At 36.9% G+C, this 14363-nt stretch overlaps 1 protein-coding gene across 1 annotated transcript; it reads left to right on the top strand.

Moving 5' to 3' along the window:
• The first annotated feature begins 21 nt into the window (after positions 1-21).
• On the top strand, positions 22-14048 carry zpax1 (zona pellucida protein AX 1). The gene is made up of 22 exons (XM_065256310.1): positions 22-144; positions 967-1021; positions 1607-1710; positions 1805-1900; positions 2197-2321; positions 2395-2535; positions 2628-2732; positions 2803-2967; positions 3059-3155; positions 3220-3437; positions 3507-3660; positions 6072-6280; positions 6350-6467; positions 6541-6740; positions 6822-6936; positions 8326-8495; positions 8566-8672; positions 8751-8881; positions 11211-11400; positions 11885-12023; positions 13626-13722; positions 13933-14048. Exons 2-22 carry the CDS (start codon positions 999-1001, stop codon positions 14004-14006), a joined length of 2778 nt encoding a protein of 925 aa, XP_065112382.1. The 5' UTR covers positions 22-144; positions 967-998; the 3' UTR covers positions 14007-14048.
• The last annotated feature ends 315 nt before the right edge of the window (positions 14049-14363 follow it).

The following is a 14363-nucleotide window of genomic DNA, read 5'->3' as shown; positions in this document are numbered from 1 at the left end:
ATAATGATATCAAAATGCTCTTCTTTATAGCTGATAACTTCTTGTTTTTCATAATGTGATATTAAGGGAATTGCATTGAATCCATTTATGGTCAATTTGACCCGCTCTGTCAAAATCGTCACAAGACAAAGATGGATTAAAGATGTAAGGGATGTTTTTTTTTAAAGCTTAAGTCATTTTTTATCACCAGTGGTACAATAATTCTATATTTTTAAATAAATATGTTTTTAAAAATGTTAATTTTGTTTTAATGCTTTTCATAAAATGTTAGGTTCTTACAGATGTATATTTCAAAATATAGTATATTATGGTTTAATTAAGCTTATTTAAAATGTAAAAATATTTGCATAACAAACATGCATCCTTCCCTCCAAAGTATTTTTTACCTTATGGTAGTATTTGGTGTACTAACATATAAAAACAAAACAAATTGGGAGATACTTGGGTTTTTGTTACTTTTTTGTTTTTATTGCTTATTTGCATGTCTCCAGGTATGTTGGCAAAAATAGATTTATTAAGACTCTAAATACATGTTTTAGGCTCGTCTTGTAGTTTAGGGGATTCAGTATTTCACATATATTCAAAAGCTTTTTATATTTTGAAAAAAAAACATTACCCTTTTTTAGCACAAACAGTAGCTATTTAAAATACCCCAAACTCCTTTGCTCTTTCAGAAACTAGTACTATTTTTTCCCCGGCAGGAATTAGATTATTCCTAGATTAACATAAATTTAAGAGCTGTCCAAACTGTTTGTTAAAAAATTTCCATGGTGACTCTCCCCATACAAGGCAGCATTATCATTAACTCATTACACCTGCTAACTAGTTGATAACCTCCATCAGCTGTGCACAAGCATGACTTTCTCTATACATGTCCTTTCAGAAAGCCTTCACGCTTTTATTTTGTCATTACTTTAAGCTCTTGAGCTTGAAGGCTGAGATTTTAAATTGGGTTGTTTGTTGTAGATCTTCACCACCTGGTCTGAGTTTGAGTAAGGATGACATGGCTACTTGGGATTTGGTAAGTTGTTACTATGTTGAAGGTAGTTTAAATATTGATGTTAAGCAGTTCCTCATGTTGCTTTGTTGCCATCTATCCTTTTCATTCACCATTATTTAAAAATGTCACTCCTGTAGTAAATGATAACCGGAACCGCATTAATCACCCATTAAAATCTCAAAAACAACACAATATGGGCACAAATCCCAACAAAGATTAATCCACATAGTGTTTACTTATCAGGGAACGTGTTTTTAAATGTTTTAAATTAAGTTTGAAAGAGCTTTCGGAAGATTGGTGATGTTGAGATACCGTGGTGTAGTTTGCTTGTCGCCGGTTAGCTTTTATTTCTTGTATGTGGAAGGCCGTAACTATGGAAGGCCATTCCTGCCATGTAAGAAAAAAATGATTGAAATTGAGATAAAAGTAAAACTTAAAGTCATTATTTCGACTTCTCATAATTATGATTTCGTATGTGGCGGAAATGGGCTTCCATATGTGAGCGACCACTTTGCAGTATCACAACTTTGAATGCTGATGTTGATGTCACATTAATCCTGTTCGCTTTCTTCCTTATTTTAACTTCTAACTTCTGCTTTCTTTTAGCACTTCATGGCTATTGATAGTGGTTGTTTCAGCACAGAAGCAATTAAATGTGATGCCAGCACGACAGATGTTGAATGTGGTACCGTCACGGAATATCAACCAAAGTATGAATGTTGTATGTGTACTCCCGCTTTAGGCACATTTAATCAATCATTGGTGGACTTCCATATTGATTCCCTCAAATTGCATTTATTACAGGATCAGGCCTGCAGGCCGAGTGTGTGGGAAATATGAAGAAGCTAACCGTGGATAAATCTCTAGCTTTTGGAAATCAGCTTGAATTCGATGCCGTCAGTAAGTGTCCTAAAACGGTGTTTCCCAATCCTGGTCTTCGAGGACCCCTTCCCAGAATGGTTTAGATGTCTCCTCATTTAACACACTTGATTTTAACTCATCAGCTTGTTAGGGAGACATGTTTACCATTTTTGAAGGAAGCTGATAAGTTAAATCAGGTGTTTTCAATAAGGAGACAAACTTTCTGGGAGGGGTTCCTCGAGGACTTGAATTGGGAAGCACTGTCCTGTAATATTTTGTATTGCACGTTGATTGTCTTAATTTGGCAGTCTCTTGACTTTATTTTTTTATTTTAGATGGCACACAGATTGAACCCTTGACTCCTTACATGGCAGCTAAATGTGGCTTTAGCATAGACTCCGATCCCTGGGGTAACACTAAAGTCTTTGCTTCTCTGCTGAACTGTTTTGCGGGGAATGAGGTATCACCTTCTTGGATTGAAAACTTTTGCTGTGTTCTGCTGTCCTTTGCTTACAATCCTTTTCTGCTTTCAGGACGATGCAGTGTTCGATATTAACATGCGTATCCGTGTGCTTGGAGTTAAAGGGGGCCAAGATGTTTTTGAGGTACAAAAGACCTGTAACTACAACCAGTGGGCTCCACGTGAAATTATTTGCGATCGGAATTACATGGAGGTAAAACCTTTTCTTTCGTAGAGCTATGTATAAGTGTCAAAACAAGCTACAGTGATTTGGCGAATGTTTAGCCAGAAGTCTTGCTCTTCTAGGTTTCTGTAAACCGATTGCCCGCCGAGATTACAGCTTTGCGTACGCAGTCGAAACTTGGCCGTGGAGAAGCGTTTGATGACCAGTGGGCTGATACGGTTCCGGAGGTATGGAGTCATTGTTCTTGTTTAACGTTTTGCAAAACTACTGGATCTAACGTGTGCTCCCTCTTTACAGGCCATTACCTCCAGCTACAACATTTGGAGGATGGTGTTTTTCACTCCTAAACAAAAAGCAATGGCGTTGGAGGATGCCCTAAGAACAGGTTATGGTGTAATGACTACCAAGTCTCGGCTGGTGCTCCGAAGTGCTTATGACATGCCCGAGACCTATGTGGAAAATGTGAATGCGGAAAACTATTGATTGGATCTAATAAAGTAGGTCAGTCTTCCCCTGTCATTTGTCTAGGCTAATTTTGTATCTTCTGTAACAGGTGAATGGCATCCCAATGAAGGTTATCAGGTTGACCACATATTTCAAGAGACAGTGGTCCGTAACCATGTTGGATACCATTGCCGCATGTCCAACAGGTATGTGTGGTTAATGTGTAAATCGCACTTGATGCAAAATACTAAATTCTTGCTTAACTTGCAGGCGGGCTTGTTTTTACTGATGAACTGATCACCTGGAACTTTCCTCGGATTAACCCACTGATTGCTTCTGCTGAAACCAATATCCTTGAAATGTTTATGGGAATTGATGGAAAACGAATCGACTCCGCACAAATGGCTGCCAGAGGTTACTCATTAACCATAGTGAATGCTCAAATCGTAATGAAACTACCTGTGGGTGGACCCGATGGGTACTACAAGGTTTGTTCTCTTGTGTTGATTTTAACAATCAAGTCCTTGGCTAAAACTAACAATGTTTTTTTTTTGTAGAGTCACGCTGTAAACAATCAGTACCATATCATATACGCCATTGAGCCGATGCTGGAATTATTGTGGAGGGATGGTGGCGTGGATGCTACAAGATACAAAGTCCTCTTTCCGATCAAGACTCCGCTAATGCCTAGACCACCCCGGTTTGTTGATAGTGAGTGTTTTGCGTTCTTATAAAAAGTATAGCACCACAAAACTGACGTGGACACTGAAAAGTGTTCTTTAAGCGATTGTTCACCCAAAAATTCTCCCCATTGATGTTGGCTTGTGATACCAGTAGGAAAATGAATACTATGTAGATCGATGGGTCCGGTCAATTGTGTGCTTTGTACTAAAGTTTATCCAAATGTCAGCTAGACATCTTGGGTGGAGCATCTGTTAACCCCGCCTCTGCAACTGTCAGTCTGCTGTGAGTTCCATTGTTAAATGAAACGCCTACTTTTCTAGATCCAATCAATTGAGTGGAAAACAACCAACACCCACTAATTTCCTTGTGTGATATTCCGTTTAACTCAGAAATGCGTCCAAATACGGAAGCCAATTGGAACTTCCTGTTCTTTAAAGCTACAGTTTGTAACTTTTTTTTGCCTTTATTGCCATCTGTTGGAGAAACAGAATTGCCTGTTACTTAAGGGACTTTTGAGCTCAGCTGACATTTCCCATGAAATCTGACCCAGCAGGTCAAATGGTAAATCTGTGTACTGTTGCAAGTTATAAGGTGAGGATACTACTTTCAATACTTAGGCCCTTGTCCGATAACACTTTTTTTTGTTATTAATTTAGTTAGAATTTAAAGTGCCCATGAAATAAAAAATGAAGTTCCTTTTTAGTAAGAATATTTCCCTTTAAGGATATCCGTAAACTAATGTGCGGTGCGTTTCAATTGCAAATTTGCTCAAAACTTTAACATTTTCTAAATGTCGACTTAACAGTAAAAAAAAAGTTTACATTAATCGATGATATGAGACTGAAACTGTTTTTCCTTTCACAATAAGTCATTCCAAATATCATGTTGACCACATTAGGAGATTTAAGCATATTATCAGAACATTAAAGGTACAATTTGTAAGGGATTTGCATTAAAATATCCAAAAAACTGGATATATTGTCCAGCTGATTACTAACAATATCTATGTTTTCAACTAGTTGTCAATTATGAGAATTGCTGCCCTAAACAGTGACACGGGGCAGTGCAGTTGCCTGTAAATGACGTTAATATCTACGTTACCCTTTGTCACTGCCTTTACTGACGTAAAAACCACATGACAACAGTGTTGTGGACAAATGCGGAAGTAATAGCGGCTGTCGGGCCACTCGTTTTTTTAGGTTAAGTTTGTTCATCTGAACACTTAATTCTGTGCTGTGTTAACAAACCATCGCATTGGACTAATACTGTAACATCTATAACTAACAATTGCATTTTGAACATTACTTGAAACCTTACATAATTAAGAAAAACTGATGTCATCAAACACAACAAATTATAAAACTTGATTACTTTACCTAATGTGTAACATGATTTCTCGTTCCTGTCTGATTGATGGGCATCAGCGTCTGAGTTAAAGACAACAAATCCCATCAGTCCACGCTGCTTCAGAGCATCATTAATCTACGTCATTGTTATTGATTTGATCTGGCGCCCTCTAGCGGCATGGATAATACAAATTGCATCTTTAATGCCAAGGAAAGCCCCTTATACCTAGGAGCGGCAACGTATAGGTGTTTCTTGGAGGTTATAGTAAACTATTTTAAATGAAAAGAGATGGAGTGTTATCCAAACAATATTTGCAAGAAAAGCCTTATACTTTGGAGCAGACTCCTACTGAGGTTTTTCTGGGAGGTTTTGGTACATAACACGTCATCTTCAAATAATAATTTGGACTGACTTGCATCAGGTGACCAGAAAATGCAAAAACTTGTTTCGATTGTAATTTTGCGAAATGCCTTTTCTGAATTGCCTAAACCACGTCGTGTGATAACACACTTCTGCGGTATATGGGAGTTTTTGCGAAAATGATGCGTTGTCTGCGTCTGTATTTTCAATTCGTAATGGCAATTTAAAGTGTAATCCAAATGCATTTACTGACTAAAAATTGTTGCTGCATGTTAAAAGCAAGTTGTGAATTTTAATGGCATTATGTGCTTCAGCTTATCAAATTTAAGGCTGTCAGGTAAACGATGCTATTTGCGGTTTTCAGAAAACTGTAGAGCCACTCAATCTTACCCTCACTTCCTCTTTGATTGGGAATTATGTCAATGCATTGCACAAAGATGCGAAACTTTAAATTGTTATTGGCTGGCCAAAGAGGTTGTCATGCTCCATATTCATGAATTATATTTTTGTAGGCCAAACCAGTAGTTAGGACACTGGTTCCTTCGACAAAAAGCCCATTTACTTTTCCCATGGACTTTTGGATAATTACAAAAATAAGCTCTGTGTTTGACACTTGCACACTTTTACCAACAAGATAATCTTTACAGATGAACACAAATTTTGTTAATTTGAATGTCTAAATCTATACCGTAGTTCATTTTAATGGCTTATTCAGATTTTTCTTTCCACAGACTCTGATTCCCAGTTAAAGGTGTTTGATGTACTTCTGGGTGCTTTTCTTTACGATGTCGAGTTGGTCAACATCACCTTTTCTGCCGGAGTCCTTACTGTAGCAGAGGCCAATGCGAGAGGCTTTATTATACAGGAGCAGCGCTTACAAAATGGCTCCAAGGCCTTTCGACTTCAAGTGCCGTTCTCTGACCCATTTGTGGTGAAAACTGTAAGTGTCTGTCATTTTTGCAGTCCTGTTTGCTGCTAGGTCTTCTGATCTGAGGTCACTTCATTGCAGCGAGCTGATCTTGTTCTCACGGTCTATACCCTCGGCATCATCTATGGTTTTATGATTGTGCCGGAAAACGTGCCTTTCTCCTACTCCGCATCTGTTGAAGTAACGCTTCAGGACATCAGTAAGTGTGTGCATCACTCATTTGTTTATTTCAATGACACATTGAAAGGCTTACAGACTTCTGCCTCATCCAGTTCTCCCAACTCTGAATGGCGGCTGCGATAAGGAAAATTTCCACATACAGATTTCATTCGGAAATCTGCGCAAGAACTTCAATGTTATGCTGGGTACACAAAACCTGACACCTGAGCGGAGCAACGAGTATGGAGTGAGTGAAAACGCTACCCACATGAGCTTTGCGGTACCTTTCCTGGCATCTGATGTTGCTTTTGAGGTCAGAATTTACTTTAATGGTTTAAATTGCTATACGTGTACCTTCCTGTACATGTTTTAAATGGCTCCTGGTACTCCGCAGCTGATGTACCCAACATCTTTGAGGGCAAGGCTTGATGTGTTGGTGTGGGAACCCGTCAACGGATGGAGTCTTGGAGACTTTTCCATAGCTTGCAACTTTCCGCTGACAATGACTGGTATGTTTTTTACCTTTATAAAAGAATACTCCAGACAAATATCAAAATGACCCAATTATTACTCACCCCCCAAGCAATCCAAGATGCATATCTCCATCTTTCAGATGAACACAGTTATTTTCGTAAGTGTCCTTGTTCTTCCAAGCTTTATAATGGTAGAAAACTGCTATCCCGAAACAACTTCTGACTTTAAACCCCAAAAAGTGCATTCATTCTTCACAGAAGTAATCCACACAGCTCCACGGGGGAATCGATGCGATTTTGTTACAAAAATCCATAATTTAAACTTTATAAACTATAATAACTAGCTTCTGGTAACAATGCCATTTTGGACCCAACTCTCTTGGATCAGGGAACAACTTCTGACGTCATTACCGTAAGCTAGTTATTATAGTTTAACATTTAAATTATGGGTATTTTTGTTACAAATTGTATCAATTACCTGCAGAACTCCTTTATTAACCACTTGGAGTTGTGTGAATGCACTTTTGGGGGTTTAAAGTCAGTTCCCTGATCCATTTTCTACCATTTAAAAGCTTGGAAGAGCAAGGACATTTACTAAAATGACTCCAAATGTGTGAATCTCAAAGCTTTGGTTGGCAGTGAGTAAATCATGGTTTTTTTTTATTTAGCTGGGGCAGGCCCGGCTTTAGATTAGAGATGAAAGGTGGGCCGAGTGATATTCCAGGTGGGCTGGTCGGATTGGGGGTCTTTTATGCTTTAATCTCACATGTCTATAGTTTTAATATCATGTTTTAGACAATTTTTAGGGTTGTTTGTCTATCTGTCTCGGAGGCAAATAAAGAGGGATTGGGCAGAAAGGAGAAAAACGTATCTTGAGCTGTATTGAATATCGCAAACATTTTGTGATTGGCTGTTATATTATACGGGGTCAGGGTGGGCCAATCCTTTGATTGGGTGGGCCAAGCCTACTCTGTCCCCCCATAGAGCTAGGCCTGGGCTAGAGTATTCCTATTAAGAGACATTTCACTTAGACTTTAAGATGTAAAATAAATCTGTCCCCAGAGTATGTATGAAAAGTTTAAGAAAAATAAAATTGCCACCATGTAGGTGTGAGCAAAATTTGGGGATTTGTCCTGTTTAAATGCAAATGAGCTGATAAAATGCAAAGCCTGATCGCCATGATGGTGGTTTGTTGAAATTGAAACTTATTTTTTTGCACTAAATGGCAGTGCTGTGGTTGGATAGTGCAGATTAAGGTGCTGAATTACAGTCAATAAGTCAATTAATATCCATTTTAATATCTGTATTTGCACTAATAAAGTACTTGGATGGAAGTGCGGTGGAAGAAAGTGAGATTTGAGTGGAACCGAAAAATTGGTTGTGAGACTACACCTGTAAAACTTTTTCCTAACCAATCTTTCCCAGAGTGTTTCAGCAATGGCTCCATGTCTGCGCTTGCTGTGAAGGTTGAATCCTCAAACCAGCTTTCACCCCGTCAGCTTACATTGAGAGATCCCTCGTGCAAACCCAAATTCAGCAACGAGCGCTTTGCCTACTTCTCGTTTGACGCAAACAGCTGTGGAACCACCAGAACGGTATGTTGGCTACTTTAGCCTGTGCGATGCGTAGATTTGACCTTAACATTGTTCTCCGTTTCTCCATCAGTTTTATGATGGAGTGTTGATGTATCAGAATGAAATCTCTTTGGCTGATGTGCCAGCATACCAGCAGCCTTTAAAGGGTGTACCTACTACTCCCGACCCAGAATACCGGTGAGATTGTGTCTGATTTGTCAGTTACATCCTCACTTATTGACTTTGCACACTAACATCTGTTTTTCCTCTTGTTAGTGTGACCGTGTCCTGCTTCTATAGACTTAATGACACCAAGACTGTGGCGTTCTTCACAAAGCCACGTGAAAACGAACCTCTCCCTGAAACTGGATATGGGGTGCTTAATGTCGTAATGAGACTTGCTATGGGTATGTCCACCCAAATAATGATACAGCAACCCTTGAATGAATGATGCCTTAAAGTTCCTGATTTCAGGAAAGCGATGAATTGGAATATTTGCTTGTTCAAAATTCAGAGATGTACCCTCTTAGGCGTTGACATTACTAAAGCAGCATCACGTCTGTGAGCACTATCCCAATATTGGAACTGCAAAAAATGATTTAAGAAAAAAATTCTTAGTATTTTTGTCTTGTTTTCAGTAAAAATATCTAAAAATTGTTAAATTAAGATGCCTTTTCTTGATGAGCAAAACGACCCAAGAAAATAAGTCTAGTTTTTAGACCAAAATATAAAATTTAAGTGATTTTGTGCATAAAGCAAAAAAAATCAGCCAATGGGGTAAGCAAAATAATCTTGAAGATTTTTCTTAAACACTAAATTCAAGAAATTTGCTTGCCCGATTGGCAGATTTTTTTTTTGCTTGTTTTATGCACAAAATCACTTAAATTTGATATTTTTGGTCCAAAACCTAGACTTGTTTTCTTGGGTTGTTTTGCTCATCAGGAAAAAGCATCTTAATATAAGAATTTTTTGATATTTTTACTAAAAACAAGACAAAAATACTAAGAAAATGTTTTCTTGAAAATCTATTTTTTGCAGTGTGGGTGCAGGTGTACACTGCAAAAAATTATTTTCAATAAATTCTTAATATTTTTGTCTTCAGTAAAAATATCTAAATTCTTAAATTAAGATGCTTTTTCTTGATGAGCAAAACAACCCAAGAAAAGTCTAGATTTGAGAGCAAAAATATCAAATTTAAGTGAAATTGTGCTAGGCAAAAAAAATTGCCAATGGGGTGAGAGATTTTTTTTTTTCTTGAATTAAGTGTTTAAGAAAAAAGTAAACTTATTTCAAGATTTTTTTTCTCACCCAATTGGAAGATATTTTTGCTTTAAGCACAAATTCACTTAAATTGTGTTTTTGTCTAAAGGCTAGATTTATTTTCTTGGGTCAGTTTGCTTGTCAAGAGAAAGCATCTTAATTTAAGAATTTTTAGATATTTCTACTCAAAACAAGGCAAAAATACCAAGTTATTTTTTGCAGTGAACAAGCCTGATTTTCGGATCACCTCAAAGATTTGTGTGATCAAACCCCTCTGACCTTTTTCGATGTCTTTGTAAACATTCGCTAAATAAAAACGTTATGTGTCTGCGTGACCTTACAAGTTATGTTTATTAAGCACAATTGGAATAAGGCCATGTTTACATTACTTTTGCCATGTTAACATCTTACATTTAGACTGCTCCAGCATTTTCGACCCTCATAAATGGAGTCGCTTGTAAACTTTGCAGACCCTGTTTTCGTTTCCGGGGTTGCGCCGCAGATGACCGTAGGCGGAGTCTTATGATGAATTGTCATTTTAAAACCAGCTGTAAATTTACATCAAGTAAAAGTGGTTTTATTCAGTTAAATGGAGGTTTGCAATGAAGGTTTTGCCCAAAATAGTTAATGCAGTGCAACCAACGATTATATTATCAGATTGTGTTTTTATTTCAGTTTAATTCACATATTACGCACTGTCATTTTTAACATCATATACACTGCAAAAAAATTTTAAGAAAAAAATGTCTTAGTATTTTTGTCTTGTTTTCTGTAAAAATATCTAAAAATTCTTAAGATGCTTTTTCCTGTGAGCAAAACGACCCAAGAAAATAAGTCGTTATTAGACCAAAAATGTCAAATTAAAGTGATTTTGTCCATAAAACAAGCAAAAAAATCTGCCAATGGGGTAAACAAATTTTTCTTGTTCTTGAATTTAGTGTTTAAGAAAAATGGTCAAGATTATTTGTTTACCCCATTAGCAGAATTTTTTTTGCTTGTTTTATGCACAAAATTACTTAAATTTTATTTGGTCTAAAACTAGCCATTTTCTTGGGTCGTTTTGCTCAAGAAAAAGCATCTTTTAAGAATTTTTAGATATTTTTACTGAAAACAAGACAAAAATACAAAATTTTAATTGAAGGCCAATACGACGGGAGAAATTGAGTACGTCAGACATCATTTTCAACCAATTAATGTTATGTTTGCTGCTTATCTAATTCTATGAAATGTGTTTAATTTAAATCTGTTTTGTTGATTTTAAGTTTGTGAATATATAAATGAGAACAAAAGAAACCTCGTGCATCTCATTGATGCATAACAAATACAAACCACTTCAATATGCTACCACAGCCTTGAAAATTCGCTTTCAGTAATATAATTATTTTAACGATGTGCAAAGTCATATTGAGTTTAAGTGTATATACAGTTAAGACTGTGCTTGCAAACGCACCATTGTCTTTTTTCTCTCCGTTTTAGATGGTTCCTTTAGTAAATTCTATGGACAGGAGGATTATCCAGTTGTCCAGTATTTAAGACAACCTCTGTTTTTTGAGGTGGCCCTGCTTCAGTCCACTGACCCTCAGATAGAGCTCGTCCTGGAGAACTGTTGGGCAACAATAAAAGATGACCGCAACTCTACTCCAAGATGGGACTTGATTGTAGATGGGTAATATTGGACATTTGCTAATAAGCTCCACTATACACTAATAGTGATTTAAATTGTTCCTAATATAACCACTTTGCGCTATGTGACCCTGCATAAAAAAAACCCAGTCATAAGGGTCACTTTTTTAAACTGGAGATTAATACGTCAGAGCAGAATAAGCAAGCTTTTTTTTTCATGGTTTGTTCGTATATGACTATATTTGACCGAGATGAAACTATTTGAAAATGTAGTTAAAACTTTAAAGCTGTGCAATCGCACATTTTTTTTAATGTATTTATCATATTATATTTTAACGATAGGATATTTACAACATATATTCATGGAACATCTTTACTTGATATCTTAATGATCTTTGGCATAAAAAGAAATTAACTATTTTGACCCATGCAGTGTATTGTTTAAGTCTAAATCCATTAATCTAAGTAGGCTATACATTGAGTTGAACTAGCTTTCTCTACCTGATTTGTCTTTTTGATCTCAACAGCTGTGCGAATCTGGACGACGGTTATGAAACCGTTTTCCATCCTGTGCCTTCTGATTGGGTTCAGTTCCCAACTCACATCAAGCACTTTGAAATAAAGATGTTTGCTTTTATTGAGCAGAATGTCATCCTCAAAGATCAGGTAATGAACTTCTCTGCTCAGATGGATTGTTGTCACCTTCAAGTGCACCTGAGAAACTTGATAACCTTGAGTTTGGTGTTTGGTCATTGTTACACAAGGCATTCGAGTTGACACCAATGTAGCATATAACCAAACATTACAATGGAGATCGTAACTTCTTCCTAGTAACTTGTGTACAGTCAATCATATGCCGTTTTTAATACAAACTAAATTTTCATAAGCCGTTTCATATTGTGCCTTTTTAAAAATGTGTGATATTCAGAATTAAAGGGATAGTTCGGCCAAAAATGATATTAAACCCATGATTTACTCACCCCCAAGCTGTCCGAGTTGCATATGTCCGTTTTTCAGACAAACACATTTTCGGATATTTTAGAAAATGTTTTAGATCTTTCAGTTGATTAAATGTAATGTTACGGGGTCCACAACCTTCAAGTCCAAAAAAGTGTCCATCCTTCACAAATTAAATCCAAACGGCTCCAGGATGATAAACAAAGGTCTTCTGCGGGTAATCCACGCGGTGTTGTTGTAGAAATATCCATATTTAAAACTTTATTAACGAAAATATCTACCTTCCGGTAGCGCCGCCATCTTAGTCGCATCCGCATTCAGGATGAGAGCTTACGCAGCCTACGGAGGTTACTCTGCTGCTGCTCTGTGCCCCCGCCCTCCGAATTTGTCATACGTCACTAAGAAAAGTGCGTACACTACGCTAATACTCTCTCCTGAATACAGAGGAGTCTAAGATGGCGGCGCTACCAGAAGGTATTTATTTTCGTTAAAGTTTTAAATATGGATATTTCTACAACAACACCGCGTGGATTACCCTCAGAAGACCTTTGTTTATCATCCTGGAGCCGTTTGGATTTATTTTGTGAAGGATGGACGCACTTTTTTTGGACTTGAAGGTCGTGGACCTCGTAACATTACATTTAATCAACTGAAAGATCTAAAACATTTTCTAAAATATCCAAAAATGTGTTTGTCTGAAAAACGATGGACATATGCAACTCGGACAGCTTGGGGGTGAGTAAATCATGGGTTTAATATCATTTTGGGCTGAACTATCCCTTTAAATGTGAAATCATTCATTGACACCCTTCCTGCTATGTTTGAAATCCTACTCTGCAGCTTTTGTATAATCATAATTGCATAAACCCAATTATGGCAAAAAACACAAAACTGCCCAGGATTTGTCCGGGATTGTTTAATTTTGGAAAATCTGTGCATGTTCACGTTCATCCTGTGAAGATTTTGTGAAGACACGTGACGTGTATTGTATTTGTATTCATGCACTTGGTGGATTTTTTCCTTGTAACGTCTTTAAAATCTTGTTACAACTACCAGGTCCCTTTTATGGGAGCGATCCCAGAATCCGTTACAGGGCATGTTTGCATTTACGCCATGCATGGGTGCACTGGCAATTCTTTGCTTTTTTTTCTGGGATTAAGAAAAAGGTGTAAAAGGGGTTTACTTTATTTTTTTACTGAGAAATGTGACTTTGCTTGGGTGTTTTTGCTCTGAACTCTCTTCTGAAATTTCTGGCTCCGTTTGATGGCGTTGCATTTACGTGATAGTTTGGATATTATTTTCTTTCCACAGATATTTGTCCACTGTGATGCTGTGCTTTGTGATATCAATCAGACTGATGGAGTCTGCAGGAAACAGTGTCCTTCCAATCCTTTAAAAACCAACAAAGGTATTCACACCCTGCCATCATTGCTTTGGTAGACTTCAATATAAAATTGCTATATACATTACAATTTTTATATACTTTACCTTTTTTAATAATTATATTTGTGATATTCGCTAATTTAAGGTTTGAACTGGTTTTGTGATATTGGTGTGCTGTTTAGAAAACATTATCTTATTTTAAATGTGTTTTTTTTCTCTCTAACCCTGCAAAAAGTACGAAGAGACACAAGTGACCAACTCGAGAGAACGCAGCTGTCATCAGGAAGAATTCTGCTCTTAAGCTCGTAGTTCATTTTGCTTTTCAGTCTTAATAAAGTCACTTTCAAAAAGCTTTTTATCATGGCGTTTGTCCAGACTTTAGCTTATCCCGTGGGCATAGACCAAGGCAAATTTGTGTAATGTTTAGATCCTGTTTAAGCAGCTATTAAACCTATAGTTACCTGCAGTTTATAAATGTCATACGTACTTTGCTTAAAGCAAATATTTTGTGTCATTTACGCACATTTTGTTCAAAATGTTTTTCAACGTTTTAAATGGCACGGTTTACGATAAACTTATTTTGTTTACTGCATGACTTCTTTAATATATCATTGTGGCATCACCAAATATCCAGATCTAATAAAAATATGCATAAAGAAATTCACA

The sequence above is a fragment of the Paramisgurnus dabryanus genome, chromosome 12 (assembly GCF_030506205.2).
Source record: "Paramisgurnus dabryanus chromosome 12, PD_genome_1.1, whole genome shotgun sequence".
Classification (NCBI taxonomy): Eukaryota; Metazoa; Chordata; class Actinopteri; order Cypriniformes; family Cobitidae; genus Paramisgurnus; species Paramisgurnus dabryanus.
This window is presented reverse-complemented; position numbering and strand designations above follow the sequence as displayed.